At 41.1% G+C, this 18,627-nt stretch overlaps 1 protein-coding gene across 4 annotated transcripts in view; it reads right to left on the reverse strand.

Moving 5' to 3' along the window:
- Window positions 1–18,627, reverse strand: part of TBC1D30 (TBC1 domain family member 30) — a 75,689-nt gene that overhangs the window by 30,133 nt on the left and 26,929 nt on the right. For 2 of the 4 annotated variants that reach the window (XM_075209452.1, XM_075209450.1), the window contains exon 4: window positions 3,507–3,568. In XM_075209452.1, the coding sequence (XP_075065553.1) occupies window positions 3,507–3,568 (62 nt within the window). Of the gene's footprint in view, window positions 1–3,506; window positions 3,569–4,496; window positions 4,964–18,627 lie in introns of those variants that run through there. The other 2 variants (XM_075209453.1, XM_075209454.1) reach the window with 2 other exon arrangements.

The following is an 18,627-nucleotide window of genomic DNA, read 5'->3' on the forward strand; positions in this document are numbered from 1 at the left end:
TACCTGCAGTGTATGGGAAGTGCCATGTGTAGCAAGCTGTCACCTCAGTATGCTAATCTTTTCATGGCTAAACTAGGAGGAATTCGTATCAACTTGCACAATGAAACCTCTAGAATACTTCTGTTATATTGATGATTTTCTACTAATCTGACTCTGAAAATGAGCTGCTGACTTTCCCTAAAAACTTCAACGAATTTCACTCAACCATTAGACTCACACTCAACTACTCACGATCTCAGATACATTTCCCGGACATGACCTTATACAATAAAAACAGTGCTATACAAACATCAGGCTATCATAAACCTACAGGCCAACCAGCATATGTGAGACGGAACAGCTTTTACCCAGGACACATAAAGAAGTCCATCATTTACAGCCAACCTCTGAGATACATTCGGATTTGTTCGGACAGTGAAGACAGAAAACACCTGGTATCACTGAGAAATACATTCCTACAACAAGGATACCATCCAATAGTTATAGATGAACCGATCCACAGAGCCACAAGGATCCCAAGGAGTAGCCTCCTGGATTACAAACAAAAGGAGGCTAACAGCAGGGTGCCCCTAGTGGTCATTTACAATCCCCACATGAACATCTTGGGGAAAATTGCTGCTGACCTTCAACCGATATTTGAGAAAGACAATAGACTGAAGGAAATATTCCCAGATTTACCTCTCCTTTCATATAAACAGCCTCCCAACTTAAGAAATCTCCTCGTTAGAAGTGCCCTCCCATCACCATCAGAGACTGGCACCTTACCTTTCCTTGCAAAAACAAAAAAAATGCAAAATCTGCACCCATGTCCTACCAACAAACACAGTCCACATACCCAACAAGAATATAAAATCACTGTACATCCTCCAATGTGGTGTACATTATAAAGTGTACAAAGTGCCCTACGGAAATTACATTGTAGAGACCAATCAGCAACTGTATCCAGTATGAATTTACACAGACACACAATAAAGACAACTCTGGACATCCCCATGGGTAGACACTTCTCTGGACCAGGACACAGTATGACAGATTTAAAAGTCCTAATACTGAAAGGTCTTTTTAAAAATAACAGGGAGAGAAAAATATGGGAATTCAAGCTGATAAGAACACTCCATTCATTGACTAAAGGACTCAATCTAACACCTGGATTTATGACCTACTACATGGACACACTTCACACCCCACATCAGAGTGCAGACCTCTGAACTCGTAGCACTTTTACTCTTCCATTTATAACAAAAACCTCCTTTTTTATTACATTAGCTTATCTTGATGATGTATTCCCCCCGTACAAATTTCTTGTTTTAACAGCTCTTAAATATTGTGTCTTTTTCTCAGTCATTCATTTGTAAACTTGCCTGATGAAGCGGCCTCTGTGCTCTGAAAGCTAGCAAATATAATACATTTTTTGGTTAGCAAATAAAGGTATCACTCCTATAATACTTTTGTCTTTTTTGACACTAAAGTATTTAACATCACCTAGGTTTTTCTGGCTAACACTGTACTGCAATAATAATAATAAAAAATATTTTTTGTTTACACACCGTGATAATAGCAATAATAAAAACTACAACAACAACACATTTGTCCCATACCTTGCAAAGATGAGTTGGACTAGTGATATGTAAAAAAATTTCCTTAATTAATGAAGATTTTTTTTTTTTTTAAAATTGAATTACCATTTTAAGCTGTGAAGCCTAAAACATAAATTACACTTTATGGTAGAGTGCTGCAAAACATATTGATATGACAACAATATTTAAACCAGGTGTCATAAGGGGTACATTATCATATTAATTTGTTAAAAACAGCAACCTGTTGTTCACAGCAACCATAGCAAACCTCCACTAGATTGTATATCTCCTGAGCAGTGCCTCCTGTACCATGTGTTTTCATATCTGCATTTATTCTGTCTAAGTTGTATGTATGCTCCATTCTACTCACTGTACATTGCTGCAGAGCACTGTGGAACCTTTTAAATCCATGGTAATAATGAATAATACTGTTTTGCTGAATAAATGCTTTTAGATTCTATATAATTACTAATACATTTGACTCTCAATCTATACAGTAGTTATGGCAGATCTTTAGGATCATCATCATTTATTTATATAGCTCCAGCAGATTCCGTAGCGCTTTACAATTGGGAACAAACAGTAATAAAACAATACTGGGTAATACATAGAGACGTAGAGGTAAGAAGGCCCTGCTCGCAAGCTTACAATCTATGGGACAATGGTTTGATACACAAGGGTAAGTGCTGCATCATACTGAATATTTGTCCAGCTAGAATGCAAAGGTCACAAAGTATTTAGTGGGCTGTATGCTCAGTCACATAACTATGTTGGTGAGAGGGTTGTTGTCTTGTGTTAGCTGTGTAGAGGGTGATAATAGGGTAACCTAGGGAGATTAAAAGGGTGGTAGAGGAATACTATAAGCTTGTCTGCAGTGGTGGATTTTCAGAGAATGCTTGAAGAACAGAGGAAAGTCTTGTGGTGCTAGGGAGTGAATTCCATAAAGTGGATGCAGCCCGAAAAAAGTCCTGTAACCGAGAATGGCAGGAAATGATGAGAGAAGAAGAGAGACGCAGATCTTGTGCAGGACGAAGGTGTCGAGTTGGGAGATATTTTAAGACAAGTGAGGAGATGTATGTTGGTGTAATTTTGTTGATGACCTTGTATGTTAGTAGAAGAATTTTATATTGTATTTGTTGAAAAATAGGCAACCAATGTAAAGACAGAGTTACTCAGCAGATGTAAAACAATTTACAAGGAAAATCAATCTAGCCGCTCTGTGCAAAATAGATTGTACGGGCTCGAGTCTGATTTTGGGCAGACCGGTAAGAAGGGAATTACAATAGTCGATGCAGGAGATGAGTGCATGAATTAAAGTTTTTGCAGTGTCTTGTGTGAAATATGTACGTATTCTGGAAATGTTTTTTAGATGTATGCAGCATGATGTAACTATAGAGATCATGTGAGGAACAAAGGATAGTTGTGAGTCAAGGATTACACCTAGGCAGCGCGCTTACGGGGTGGGATTTACGGTCACGCTGTCAACAGAAATAGAAATGTCAGGCAGTAATCTTCTATTGTTGGGTGGGAATATTATTAATTCTGTTTTTGAGAGATTGAGTTTGAGTTGGTGAGAGGACAAGTAAGATGAAATGGCAAAAAGACAGTCAGTAACGCGAGACAACACAGATGGTGAGAGATCAGGAGAGGATAGATAAAATTGTAGATCATCCACATAGTGATAATACTGAAATCCAAAAGGAGTTTATTAGTTTTCCTAGAGAAGTGGTGTAGATAGAGAATACTAGAGGACCTAGGACTGAGCCTTGTGGTACGCCAACTGATAAAGGAAGCGGCGTAGAGCTTGTTCCAGAGAAATTAACACTGAAAGAGGGATTAGATAGGTAGGATGAGAACCAGGATAGGACAGTGTAGAAAAAGCTATTGATTACAGCACAAAATTTATATACACAAGCATGCACACCATACCTGTTGAAAGCCATTCTGTCCCAATGAAGGCTCAAGTGTAAATTTCAACTTTGTGTCCACACCTAGAGGAAAATAAAACATTTAGCCATCTAGTAATTGAAATGAACACTACACTGCCACAGTTATAATAATAAAGTGCATCTATTTATGGATTTTATTAATCTTTCAGCTTACTTATCTAGTTAACAAAAGAAATAAAACCAATAACGAATTACAGCGAAGGGTGCTATCCCCCTGACTTGCGGGTGTGTTGTGGTGGGGGGACGGACTGCATGGAGGCGACAGTAATAATACGGCAGTGCTTTACGGTATTCAGTAAATCAGTAGCATGAATGTGGAGTAGAGAGGTAGTGGGGCGCTGTCCAGTGCTGAAACACTGTCTTCAACCAGCGGGGGAATCACACCATTAACACCACAATCACTGCACGCGAACTACAATCTCTCGTTTTGTTTTTAATCATAAATATCAAATCGGGAGTTCAACAAGTTCATAAAAATATTTTAAAAAAAAACACAATTGACATGCAATTAAAACCCCTGCTACCGACCACTGGAGACTAAGAACTGCCATGTTTCTGCAGGGAAATAAGCACTAAGCAGAACATAACAAGCGCTCTCCCCTATGAGATTCGCTACCATGCAAATTCATCCTGCAAGCATCCACAAGAACCACGTCTCTTCTTCCCTGCCTCTGTCTTCACTGGATTAGAATATAGAAACATAACTATGCAACTGGTGCTGAGCCGATTATGCTTTTAAGGCAGGGTAATGCCATGATTAATAACTCCTTCCAACGCAGATGGACTAATGACTCAATACACCCATGTCACACGACTACACAAGCAGATATTCTACAGCTGCACGCCTCCGTGATGGGGACTGAGAGGTAGGTGCACTCTAAGCCTACTCCCGATGATGCCCCAAATGTGGATGTCAAGCACTCCTGGGCTGCTTCGCCAGAGACAGGGTGATGAGAGGCTGTGACTTCACCTGGCTCCAGGGTGCATAGCAGGCGGGGAGCTGTCCTGGAGATGCAGTTCCTCTTCTTGAGCACGTTGCTGAGAATGTTGCCCACTCCTCCCGCATTTTGCCTTTTCAAGCATCTGCCCCCTCGCCGCAGGCTGCAAGTTAGTTTCTCCTGTCTCATCTAGGAGCGTGTAAAGCCTTTGCTAAATCCCACAGGCAGAAGGACAGCCTCGGTGACAGCTGCCGATTTCAGTCGTCTTTCAAAGACACCAATGACGCAAATGCATCTGTTTACTGTTTGTAAGATAATCCAGCCTTTGTGCAGCTACCTGCGAGGTTCACTGGGAAAGATCTGGCTAGTAACAGCGTTTCTCCCCAAAAAGGATTAGTACCAAGTTCACTATATACAGTACGAGCGGTGTGTTTCTAGTAGATTTCTTTTGTCGAGGAGATCTGCACTGCAGAGGTAACAGAGTGGAGATGCAGGAATGAGGAGGGACTGGAAAAGAAATTGCTCCACCTACCAACAATTATATCATTCTGCAAAGGATCAAATTCTGTATTTCACTCCTATTTTCTCACAAAAATATGAAGCGATCTACTTTTATAGGATTGCTCAGATTAATAGAAGTCAATTGCAATTGTCTGAGTCGGAAATGCTATAGCATTTTCTTAAATCTCTATTTTTAAGTTGCAGAATATAATATATACATAATTATTGTTAAAAATCAATGCAACTGTAACCATGTGAGAATTGTTACTAACAAACTACTATACCATAGATGTTATAATTTACAAATAACTAAACACGCCCTAACAAGGTTGCGCTCATGTTATTCATACCTGTAATAGTTATAGGTTTTCTAATACAATAAAACAGCTAAAAAAAAAAAAAAAAAAAGGAGGGGATTTTGGTTAGGTACAAGGAAAAGAAAAGGTTGTTTTTAACATGGATTAAGTAGGGATATATCAGAGAGGATGAGATGCCCAAGTTCTAGTAAAGTCTACCACAAGCCAGGAAATGCTATACCATTTCATTTTTTTTATAGACAATCACAAAAAACATTTTCACACACGTATACACACACACACACACACACACACACACACAGTGGCCACTTTAGATATTTGCACTGGCAGGTGTACCTGCATGAAAGCATACAACATGGTCAAGAGCAATCTTTTCCCCTTGTCCGATACTATCGTGTCCACATGGACCAGAATCTAAGGAATGTGTCTGGCACACCTTGTTGAATCCATGCCATGAAGAATTCAGGCTGTACTGGTGGCAAAGGAGGGTCAAATACTAGAAAGGTCTACTTAAAAAAAAAAGTGTCCACTTAGAATGTGTGCATGCTATATTACATTTTTTAATGTATTAAATTATTTTAATATTTACACTATTCATTTTCTGTGACCACCTATTTATCAATAGTCCCTTATGAACATCCCATTTTCTAGAATGATTTGTTCTTTTCCTTAATGTAATTAAAGTACTAAATTAATATTCGATAATTTCAGATGCCTCTATACTTTTGTATAAATTCTAAAATATTATTTTATTCTCTAATAGTTTTTGTATAGGCTCCAAGCACTCTGACTGCTTGATACAGTATTAGTAATGATAATCATTTTATTCATGCCATAGTCAGATCAATTGGTCTTAATTGTGTCATTTTGTTTAAATTCTTTGAATATAATTGTGCTTTAGATGTTCTTCCCTCTGAATCCTTCCAATGGCCATCTGTGCCTCACACTCTGATTTGTGACAAATATATACCAGGAGGTCATGCCAATCAGGTAACCTCCTTCTATTAGCAGCTTGCTTGGAGTCTTTATTTAGCTGTGTCTCTTCCGATGCACCATTTATAGGCTCCCAAGGGTTTTGAATTTATTAATATAATACAAACATGTACGAGTATATATTTAGAATTTTTCATAGGCGCAATTGTGAATGGAATTTTTGGAGCTGGGTCACATTGTGTGATTGGCAGAGCTTGTTATTAACTTCCATTAATTTTCATGTGTTTTCCATCCCGGTAGGTAGGTTATGACCATATTTTTTACATCTGGTTGATGGTGGTGGAAAACCCTGTCTCAGAGCATTTATGGGATATTCTGGAATCACATCTATTAGGTTGAAATCTGGTGACTGTGAACAATATATTTATAGGGCGCCAAAAGATTACTACAGCGCCAAACAGAATGCAAACATTGGACCGACCATACAGGGTAAAAGAGTACAGAAAAATAAACTAATAATACCGGAACATCAAAACTCCAAGTATAGCTAGTACAGTGGATTTGGAGAAAAAAAATAGGTATAGAGACAGGAGGAAATAGGGCCCTGATTGTAAGAGCTTAAATCCTAAGGGGGAAGGCAGGCACAATGAGGAGTCAGTGAAAGGGATCTAGTGCAAGAAGAGCGAGTAATGAGCAGGGGAAGAGAGGTGAAAAGATCGAGCAGGGTGAGAGGGTTAGGTGGATGGCTGGTAGGGTTTGAGGAACAGATGAGTTTTAAGTGCCTGTTTGAAGGTGCACAGACTATGGCAGTGGATTCCAAACTTTTTCAGTTCAAGGCACCTTTAGGATCTCCAAAATGTTTTCAAGACACCCCTAAGCCAAAATAAATACGTAGCCCCCTGCCTTGCCTACCACTGGCGCTGGCCAAGGAACCCCTGTGAGATCTCCAAGGCAACCCAGGGAGCCTAGGTGCACAGTTTGGGAGCCACTGGACTAGGGGACAGTTAGATAGAGTGTGGGAGGTCGTTCCAGTGGAGGGGGGCAGCCCGGGAGAAATCTTGGACTCTGGAGCGGGATGAGGTGATGATGATCAGAGTGGAGGAGAGGTAACAGTCACTGGCCAAGCATAGGGAACAAGAGGGAGTGTAAATAGAGAGGAGGTTGGAGATATATTGGGCAATGGAGTGGGAAAGGGTCTTGTAGGTGAAGGTCAGTAGTTTGAAAAGGATCCTGTAGGGGAAGTGGAGCCAGTCTAAGGGAAGGCAGAGAGTGAAAGCAGAGGAAGAGCGTTGTGAAAGGAAGATAAGTCTGCAGCCGAATTGAGTATAGAGTGAAGGGGAACGTGGTGGGAGCAGGGCAGACTGATGAGAAGGTTACAGTAATTAAAACCGATGAGTGCATGAATGACAGTTTTGGTGGCATCCTCAAATAAGAAGGACCAGATGCAGCGATGTTGCAAAGTTAGAAGCTACAGCATTGGGCAAGAGATTGAATGTGCAGGCAAAAGAAAAGGAGGATTCGAGGGCGACGCCCAGGCAGCAGATTTGTGGAACAGATGAAATGGTTGTGTTATTGATAGTGGTAGAGAGATCAAGATGGGATGAAGAGCTAGAACAATAGAAAACAATGAGCTCGGTTTTGGCAATGTTAATTTTGAGAAACCAAGAGGACATCCAAGAGGAGATGGTGGAAAGGCAGTCAGATACAGGACATGAAATATAGAGTTGAATGTCATTGGCGTAAGGGTGATACTGAAGACCAAAAGAAGGGATGAGATAAATCAGGGAGGTAGTGTACAGTGAGATGAGTAAAGGGCCAAGAACAAGGCCCTGAGGGACTCCAACGGGGAGGATTGAGGGGAGGGGGGGTGAGCCAGAAGTGGATACACAGAGGAGCACTTGGCAAGGTAGGAGGTGAACCAAGAGAGAACAGAGCCAGAGGGGTCGAGAGAAAGAAGCGTCTGTAACAGGAGGGTTTGATCCATGGTGTCAAGGATACAGAGAGGTCCAGGAGAGAGAAGTGACCCCTGGACTTAGCCGAGAGGAGGTCATTAGTAACCTTGGTCAGGGCAGTTTAAGCGGAGTGGAGGCGGCAGAAGCCAGATTGGAGAGGGTCAGGAAGGGAATTGTCCGAGAGGTGCCTGGTGAGGTGGTTGCAGACAACAATCTGTGTCGCCACAAGTGCTCTGTGGATGGGGACATCCCCATCCTGGAAGACACCCCTCCCGATGGTAAAGAAACACTGCAACGTGAGATAGAGATGATCACTCAGTACCATTAAGCAAAGATTAGCCTTACCTTCTAATGGAACGACTGCACCCAAAGTTTGCCAGGAAAATGTTTCTCACAATATAATTGAACCACCAGAGCCCTTCACTGTAGGAAAATAAAAAATCATGTAGAGCTGTAGGGTTCTTTAAGTTGGCACTACATGAGCACTTATCAGTTTGTCAAGAACATGGTGAAGGATGATTAATCTGATCAAATCACCTTCCTCCACTGCTCAGCAATCTATTGCCTGTGCTCTTTGCTACTTGCAAATATTCATTGCCAGGTGTGAAGAGCAGTTAATGCATAGCAAAATTAATCTTACCCTTGTTCTGTGGAGCTGCTCACTGAAATTTGCAGTCACTTGATCTGTAGTTGCTTATCTGTTTTGCATTGCACTTCAATTTAATGCACAATTTTGAAGAATGCACTCCTGTCCACTGCTGGCCTTTGCCAATTATGTTTTTCCTCTGAGTTCTTTGTGAACATCAGCTTGCTTAGAAGTCATTAGCAAGTTGAGATGCCTTAGTCTCTGAAGCCCCTGCTAAATAAAGCCCAGCAATCACCCTGTGTTCACAGCCACCGCGGCTCGCTCTGTGATCCCCAGCGTTCCGGCCATCACCTTGACGACCAGGACGTCACTTCCGGGCCTGGCCCAACCATTACTAAGGCAACGGTCGGACTAGTTCATTCAGCGCCGGTAATGTAAGGAAGCCGGGCGCATGCGCAGCACCCCCACCAGCCTGCGGGCTAAGTAATTCAATTAACTATTTATTACCAGAGGCTGTGGATATTTCCAGAGCTAGGCTCTGTTTGGCTGCAATTTGTATTTAAGGCAGGGAGGGCTGAGCCTCCCTGCCGGTTATAGCGTCCAGTTTCCCTGTCAGCTAACCTGCTCCTGTACTGTGTGTGGTGAAAGCCTTTTGGATTGATTACTGTGTATGACCCCTGCCTGTACCTTGGATTTTGCCTGTGACCCTGACCCATTTTGCCTGTACTTTGGAGCCCGCTGTGTTGCCGATGACTCTGACCTTTGGCGTGTTATCGGACCATTTTGCTTGCTAGTGACCTCTGCTTACGTCTGACCATCCGCTGTTATCTACTCTGTCGGCTGGCCTGCCACTATGGTTCTGCATTACAAACTTGCACTTCGTCTGGAGTTAAGTCCTGGGGGCATCTGAGTACCGGTGAGCGTATAAAGCTCTATGGGAAAGGCGGCTGCTAAAGGTGAAGAACTCCGCCAACTAGTTATGCAAGTTTGTGAACAGACCGTCAGCCTAACACTTTCAAAGTCACTGAGGTCTTCTTCAGCAGCTGTACTAATTATAGGCAACCAAAGCAGTTCAGTATTTCTATAAATGACCATTAACATCCTGGGACATTATGTGCCTAATTAAAGTATGATCCACACTTGTGTAGAAGCCCTTGCTTTCAATATACTTTGCGTTTCTCGTTTACTCGGGTGTTTTAAATTTTTTGCCCAACTAAATGTACATACAAATCTGTAGATTTTACACCTGCCTGTGGCTTTGCATGAAATCTTTACAACTTAACTTTTAATACTATATGCAGGACTAAATATTGTAAATCTCCTAACTGTCCCTATTTCGGCAAGACAGTTCCAATTTTAGGGCTCTGTCCCGCTGTCCTGCCCGGGGACATTATGTCCCATGGGTGGGAATGTTGGGCGGTATATTCTATTCACAGTGGTGAACGGGTACAGTGCACCAGACCAGCATTGTTTGAAAGGGGAGGGACATTTGTAATGTACAGCCTCATGCATTACAGTGCCAGGCAGCCTTTTGAAGGAATGACCATGGCCACACCCCCTGTCGAGGAATGAAATGTTAGACGGTATGGATATTGTGACACCTTCATCTGGCTTTGCAGATTAGGACAGGTAGCTGGTATTTCCAATTGGGAGCTAGATTTTAAGCATTGCACCCAGACCAGAACTTTCAGCCCTCAATGTACCCAAATTATGGTCAGAGGATTCCACAGAGTCAGAACGTGTGTAATGTTTCATTAAACAAAAACTATGCTTCAGCTTTCTTCGATCTGAGGGAAGCCCAGTAGATGGAACTCTGACCAAGCACTAATTAAAATGTAAAAAAAAATTAGAGGACTGTGCTGAAGTTACCCAGTAAGCACAAAAACCCACACACTCTTCTCTTTCTCTCTGCAGAGATTGATCTGATCTTATTTCCTACTGAATCATTTCCATTAATCACCACTCCCTCTGTCTGCCCATTAACTTACCAGGACACAGCACTTTGCAGATAAACCAAATACATTAAATCCAGGCTTATAATGTGCAGCTGTATTTTAAAAAGGTGGCTGCTATGGAAACACCTGCTGGAGGCTATAATTTGATTAGTGTCCTGTTAATTTTGGAAAGTATCAAGTTACACACACAGTGCTAAGACATGGAGAGACATTTCACACTAGCTGGGTTTTAGCATATATTTTCTTTTTATTAACAATTTATGGTAACTGTGTATGTGAAATTCCCCAAGTGTAAGTAATGCAATATAGAATATTCTATATTATAGGCTTTAAAAGTACTAATTTAAATGATACACCAGGCATGTTAAAACCGAATGACACAAAAAGGACAACTAGAAAAAGCCAATTTTTATATTTATTCAAAGACTAGTTTTTAAAAATGATGTAATCATTCCAAATGTAGAAACTTTTATTTTAATGGTAAACTCTGTTCAGCCACATGCACACTAGTGTTATAATTGTGCGCTTAAGATGCGTTTCTAACGCAAGTTAAGCATATTCAATCCAATGTGAAAATAATAGTCACTGTACCAAATATGAGAGCGTACATAGCTACATGCTTCTTGTTTAATATCCGTGTCGGAGGCGCATCAATGCAACTGGAAATTTACATTAATTTCAATGCAAGTACATTGTAAAAGCAATGAGAAGCAATTAAGAAGCATTTACATGTTTCACATGCATTTGCCCTGAACAAAAGTACTTCCTGTTGTCTCAGGAAAGTATTTACATTCATTGATCCTGTCCCCTGAAGCCCCCTGGCTGGTCTTCAAATCAGTGACTCTACATAAGCAACACAACACAACGTTTATTATGCAGGAGTGACTGCATAATAACAACAAAAATCGAACTCACTTGCTATATGTTACGAAAATCTATTGGCAGTGGCTTCAGACTGCTATAGCCACTGTAAAGAAAATGTTACAATATGCTACAGTTTAGTTCAATTTCTGCTGGGTTAATATGCAGGCGCTCCTGCACAGAAACCGTGGCATCCCTGCAGGCCATATATTATAATACCCATTGTAACAAAATATATTCTTATAGTTGGCACCTACATAAGATTATGTCAAATAGAAGGATATGTTTTACAGGACTGGCACTGATTAAAGTAATGTAAATAAGTTATAAAAAAAATGGACAGCATGCTTTTGCCTCCAAATTTTACTAGCCCCAGCGCTAGAGAGTATAAGCTGCACTTGTAGTATCACTTATACTACAAGTGCAGCTTTCCCAGCCTAGTAAAAACCAGTCCCAGGCTGGTCAGCATAGGGCTGTTGCTTCTGTGAGTGCCAAAAAACAACATGCAGATAAACCCCCCCGCCCCCTCCCCTCCCCTCCCCTCCCCTCCCCATATCAGCCTCTCACTGAAAAGCTCTGGGGTTCTTCCCAACAGTAAGGATGAGGAAACTGAATTTATTGCGTCCCTGTAGCAACTTTATCAGCCCAGTGGTCCCTAGGACACCTGTCCACTATAGCAGACCTACACTTGGTCTTCCTGTTGTACTGAAAACAAGTCCTGGATGTCTAGTGCTAGCCTGTTTTGAAGATTTGGGAAAGGAAGCTTGTATTCTGTTTTGGTTTGTTTTTAATTGCCACTGGCCTTGTACTGAGCGGTGGTTACATAAATAGGTGTTTGGTACACCGATCAGCAGCACAGTGTGCTGACCCGAGATCATTCGTTTTGCTTGGCAGGATTCTTGCTAACAAACCACTTACATCCGACACTAGCTACATAAGTTGCAGAAGAATGGATGAATAGAACATAAAAGTGCCACCTAATATTTTCAGATTACTACCTGCATTATAGGACCTGAAGACACCTCAGCCCTGTACCCTCCGCCTCCTTATTGCACCTAAGTCCCCTACTGTTCAATATTGAGTTTTATGCAAGCCACTAGCTGTTATGCCATGTGTGCAAGGCCAGATGTGTCACAAGAAAATGTGTGGTTAGGTGAAACATTTTAAAAGACTTAAAACAAAAAAGTGGGCAGAAAATGAAAAAGGTTAAGGATTTGAACCAGTACTATTATTACAGGTTTAATTGTATAAGGACAAGAATACATTTTCAGAGCGGAATGGCTGCTGAGTAACAGTACCTTCTTTTGCTCGTTGGGAGGCTTACCACCTAGCAACAGCAGGTGGGTGAAGCAGCAAGCCTCCCGAATATGCAGAGGCAGAGGGAAGTGAAAGTATTTTCACTTTCACTGACAAAAAAAGACGCGCGTACACGCCCACAAATCGCGTGCACGTTCGGTCACGTGCATGCTTGCGGTCACGTGGGCGCGCCAGAGCACTGCTAATCAGACTTTTTGTCAGCTGAAATGGAGGACAGTTTATGTTTCAGTGACAGATTCTCGACAAATGTCCTCCTTTGCTGGTAGTAAAAAGGGGCATACAGCCCATAAAATGGCAGTATCTTCCTCTTCTTCTTCCTCTTGACCAGACACATTAATTTATAAAAGAAAAAAGAATGACAGAACCAAGCCATCTCTCCGGGAGAGTAAAGAGAGCTGTCCAAATGGGACAGTCTACCAAGACCTCCTCTTAACCCCCTACTAGACGCTCCTCCATTTAGGACAATCACCACAGATGCTTCCCTGATGGATTGAGGTCTCCGTCCAGCTGTGCTTGGACAACACAACCGCAGTATCATATATACACAGAATTGGGGACAACAAGTCAATATCCCTATGCAAAAAAGCATTAGAAGTTTGGGACTGGGCAGTTCAGAGAGATAGAATCCTGACTGCAACTTGCACTCCAGGGAACTGAACAAACTAGAAGATTCTCTTTCCCGCAAAAGAATTACCCTAGATTCTGTGGCACTGAAAAGACAAGTCTTCCAGAAAATTGTTCCCACCTTCGGGGACCTAGATATAGGCCACTTTGCCAGCCCGATGAAGACACAGATCCCATGCTTTGCATCCAGAATATGGATGAAAGAAGTATGGAGGATGAATGCAAGGTCTTTCCCTTGGATGGATCTGACTCACGCCTATGCATTCCCTCCCCCTACACTCCTCCTAAAGGTCCTTCAGAAAATCAGGGTGGACCTCAAATAGTGGTGGTGTACCCTGTATGATCATCCAAAATCAGGTTCCCTCTGATTAGCCAGTTACGCATAGGGCCGAAAATTCCCCTAGGATTATCCAAGGACTGCTTCTAGGGAACCCTAGACATACTAGAGACACTTCCCCAATGTATGTAGATGGCAATATTACAAGTTTGTTAACAAACATAGGCCTGGCATCCCTACAAAAGCTTTAATTAATGCCTTCAAAAGGCCCCGAACAAGAGCTAGATGCTGCGCAATTGTTAAAGAGATTGACCTCAGACGTTCAAAGGAATCCCTCTCACTAGTCATCACTAATACATTTAGCATTGGACTTCTTAGCTTCTAAATATGTCAGGCATAGCGTCAGCTACCATCAGATTATACGGTTCTGCTTTAGCCATTTTGATCCCAAACTTAACGGATAACAAACTATATCTTCGTTTGTAAGGAGGTAAATACCTTTCAAGAACAATCTTACCAAAATATTCTCACACTTGGGATATCAAGCCTTTTCTCTCCTTCCTAGCTTCATGTGAGGCAGACTCCAACATTGGCTATTTATCCAGTAAGTTGACAGCTTTGTTGGCTCTAGCCATAGCAGCTAGATGTGCTGAACTGACCCTTATACACACACACCTTAGACCCATGGTTATCACAAACTCCTATTGTGTACCACATCATTCTAAAAAGGTCACACTAAGACTTCCTCTTTCAATTATCCCATAGTTGAATTTGAGGTTATATATGACCTTTGTGTGGCTTCATGCCTATCCTCCTACTTGGCTCCGACAGCTCCCATGAGAGACAATATCTCCCAGCTTTTCCTTACTTGTAGAAGACCTTTTTGCTCGGTAAGATCCTCTACTATCATAGGATGGATTGTGGCAACCATGAAAGAGGCAGGGATAGATACAAACCAGTTGAGAAACCACTCCCTATGGGGAGCAGCAGCCACAAAAGCGGCAGCTAACGGCATATCATTGCAGACAATAATGCTGGCAGCTAGATGGTTCTCAGCTTGTACCTCTGCTAAGCATTATTGGAGACCAACTGAAATAAAAATTATCTTTTTTCTCAGAGCAACCACCAGGTATGTTGTAGTCTGCCCACCTGTTAGTAGGTGGAAAGCCTCCTGAACAAAACACAAGTTTGCAGGAATCTATGACTTGCAAACTGAATTTGTTCTAGGGAGAATGTTTGCCACCTAGCAACAACTCCCACACTTTCTCCTTTTTGCTAGGACTGTTGCTTCATCTGGAGACTATGTTTGGGTATTAATAATCTTTCCTTCAATCCTCCCTCTAGGTGCAGCAAGTGACCAAAACAAGCCCCAGGCAGCCACCAATAAGGAACAGAAGTAGTCTATTACACGGCATCACAGTTCTTTCCTAAATTTTGGAGCCAAAGTTTTTTCCAGCTTCTCTCTCTCCTAGTTCTAACAGCAGCATATAAACGATTACCATAAGTTGTCAGTTAAAGTTCTAATAAAGTGTTGTTTCTTGGTTAAGAACAAATGTGTCTTTGGTCTTTCTCTACAATTTAAAGGTGCCAGAACGGTCAGATTCAAGGGTTAACCTTTCTCTTTACTTTACACTTTTCCTTTCTAGGACTGGTTTGCGAGCTTCCGAAAAATCTTATCAGTAGTGCTCTGGCGCGCCCACGTGACCGCGAGTGTGCACGTGTGTACTCTCACTGCTCCGTTGGGGTTTTTTTTGGCTGAGCCTCTGCCTATTCGGGAGGCTTGCTGCCTCACCCACATGCTGTTGCTTGGTGGCAATTCTTTTCCTAGAATAATATATATATATATATATATATATATATATATATATATATATATATATATATATATATATATATATATATATATATATATATATATATATAAGAAAATTTGTCCTTCTGTCCGTCTTTCTATACAAATCCGCATTTTTCAAGCGAAGCTCATGAAATTTTGCATACGAGTGTATTAAAACATGACGGAGGCAACTAAAAAAATTTAAAATTGAAATTCATTACGGGGTGGGGGTGGCGAGGGGGGTAACACCTAAAAATCATCGAAAACTACCATAACTCTGGAATGTCTGAAACAATTTACACCAAACCTGGTACACATATGACTTACAGTCTGACAACAAATATTGTGGGGGCAAGACACCCCTAGCACTCCTAAGGGTGGGGGTGGCGAGGAGGGTAACACCTAAAAATCATCGAAAACGACATGTAATGTCTGGAACAATGTCTTGGAAGAAGTTCCAAAAAAAAGGGGAAATATATTTTTTCTGGATGCACCCAGAGGAACAGGTAAGACGTTTCTCATCAAGTTGTTACTTGCTAAAATTCGAGTACATTGCAAGATAGCTATTGCTGTGGCCTCTTCTGTAATTGCTCCAACTTTGCTCCCTGGTGGAAGAACAGCACATTCAGCTTTCAAGTTACCGCTTAATCTGGCCCGAAGTGAAACTCCCGTCTGCAATATCACTAAACAAACAGAAAAAGCTCAGATTCTGCAGCAATGTCAGGTCATTGTATGGGATGAATGCACCATGTCACACAAAAATGCTTTACAGGCCCTCAATCAAACACTGCAATTTTTAAGACGCTGAGAGAGCATTTTTAGGTTCTCAATGATGATGGTAATAATGATATGTGAAAGAGTTAAAAATCTTGGTATTTGCCTTAAAAATACATTCAGTGTAATCACCAGCTCCAGCCTTGAACTATCTCAAAGACCCCGGATGGAGGCCTAGGACATGGGATAATGGATGAGGACATTGGGAGTACTGGCTCCAGTGAAAGTTGATAAGAACCCATAAAAGTGACATGAAGAGAACTAACTAGCTTTGTCAGAAGATTTATATTTACTCAGGAAAATATCAATCATGTGTTTCTGCTCTATAACCAGATCAAAAGCTTTTTCATGTATAAATGTATGCCAGAAATAAACGAGCACAGTTCAGTATACATCTTGACATTGGCATGTCTGTGTCTTGATTACTGATCTCCTGGTTAACCAGCATCTTATCTCACTGATATCTGAAGGGACTTGATAAAAGGAGAGGTAAAATTACCCTAACAACGCAATGATTTACTAATGGGTGGAGTCACTGTTGTATTGGCTGGAGATTTGACAAACATTGCCGGTCTTTCAAAAAGGAACAATGGCGGATGAAATTAATGCATGCCTTAAATCATCACATCTTTGCAGGCATGTTCGCACTTTGCGACTAACCACAAATATGAGAGTTTCTCTGCATGGCAACACAATGGACGGTCAGTTTGCTGATCATTTGTTAAATATTGGAAATGGTTTAATGCCGCTTCATCCAGTAACTGGTCTCTTCAAACTCAGAAAAACACTTTGTAACACAGTTGTGTCTTAAAATTCTTTAAATCCCGGGCAACGCCGGGTATTCTGCTGAAAAAATTATATATATATATATATATATATATATATACACACACACACACACACACACACATACATACACACATACATACATGCATGCATATACACACTAGAATAATTCACATTTATATGAAAGGTTGAGCTAATAGGAAGAGTACTGCATGCATCCCCAAAACATCAGTGTTTTTTGCCCGATATGGACTACTCTGCCACACAAGAGATCACTCATAAAATCATAACTTTGAAAAGAAAAAAAAAAAAAATACACCAGGATATCAGTATAAATTGTTAACTTTCTGACCGGCCCTATTTAGTATATATGGAAGGTAGTGCAAAAACATCATTAAAGCATGTTGAGTGGGAGAGAAACATTTGTGCATAAAAATCCCAAGCCAAACTAAATCAAATACACAATCTTTTAGTTGATCCAGTAACACGGTTACGCATGGACTTCAATTAGTGTCATGGTTTAGCCTCTCTTTTCTATCTCCTCTGCCAGGAATGGAGAAAATAACTTACAGTAGTTTACCATAGTCGGAGAACTTTCTACTGCAACTCTGATCATAACAAATAATCAGTCCGATCTATTCTTTTTTTTTTTTTTCCCCTTTTATTATTTGCACACCTTTGTGAACATTATGCTTTTTAACAAACTTACACAACAACTCTCTAACCAGCTTCTTCCTCCTCCCCCATTGGTCCCAACAATTTCCATTTAATCCAGTTATTTACCATATATTATTTTCTTCACAATATATTATCCCCCCAATAGCCCCAACAAAAATGCAACAAAAATGGGCATGAAATTGTGATTTAGAGGCATGGCCTGGGTGGCTGGTTAGTTCAAGTCTACAAGTGCTGATTTTGTATGCTTATTTCTAAGGCTAACCCCCCCCCCCCCCCCCCCCTACTCTTCGATGGCAAAACACCATTTTAGCATGGGTAGATGTCTCTTAATAATTAATACTCTCCTAAATATTAAATACATGCAGCCATAGAGTATCCAAAACCACAAAGTATTTCCTTTCTTTACCTGTTACACTTTTGACCCCTTTCAAACTCCCATTACCAAGTTATCGTCTGTGTTTCCAGTATTGTCCATTTCACTGGCAATTCGCTCCGGACAGTTACCTGTACCTGTACATAAAATAGACATTCCTTGGCTAATTCTCTACTTGCCCTGAAAGTTGAGTAACAATCACTGTTCAGTTTGCCACTCATGGAACTGTAAACGACATAAACGGCTCCAGGTGTGTGCCCCGCCAACTGCTTTTGGGGTTTTTTGCTCCATGGTCTCTACCAGCTATATATTTCCATAATAAAAATAATGGAGGAGGCAGTGTTACAGATACAAGCATGTAACGTGCCCAATTACGGTAAAATTATAAAACCATA

The sequence above is a fragment of the Mixophyes fleayi genome, chromosome 4 (assembly GCF_038048845.1).
Source record: "Mixophyes fleayi isolate aMixFle1 chromosome 4, aMixFle1.hap1, whole genome shotgun sequence".
NCBI lineage: Eukaryota > Metazoa > Chordata > Amphibia > Anura > Limnodynastidae > Mixophyes > Mixophyes fleayi.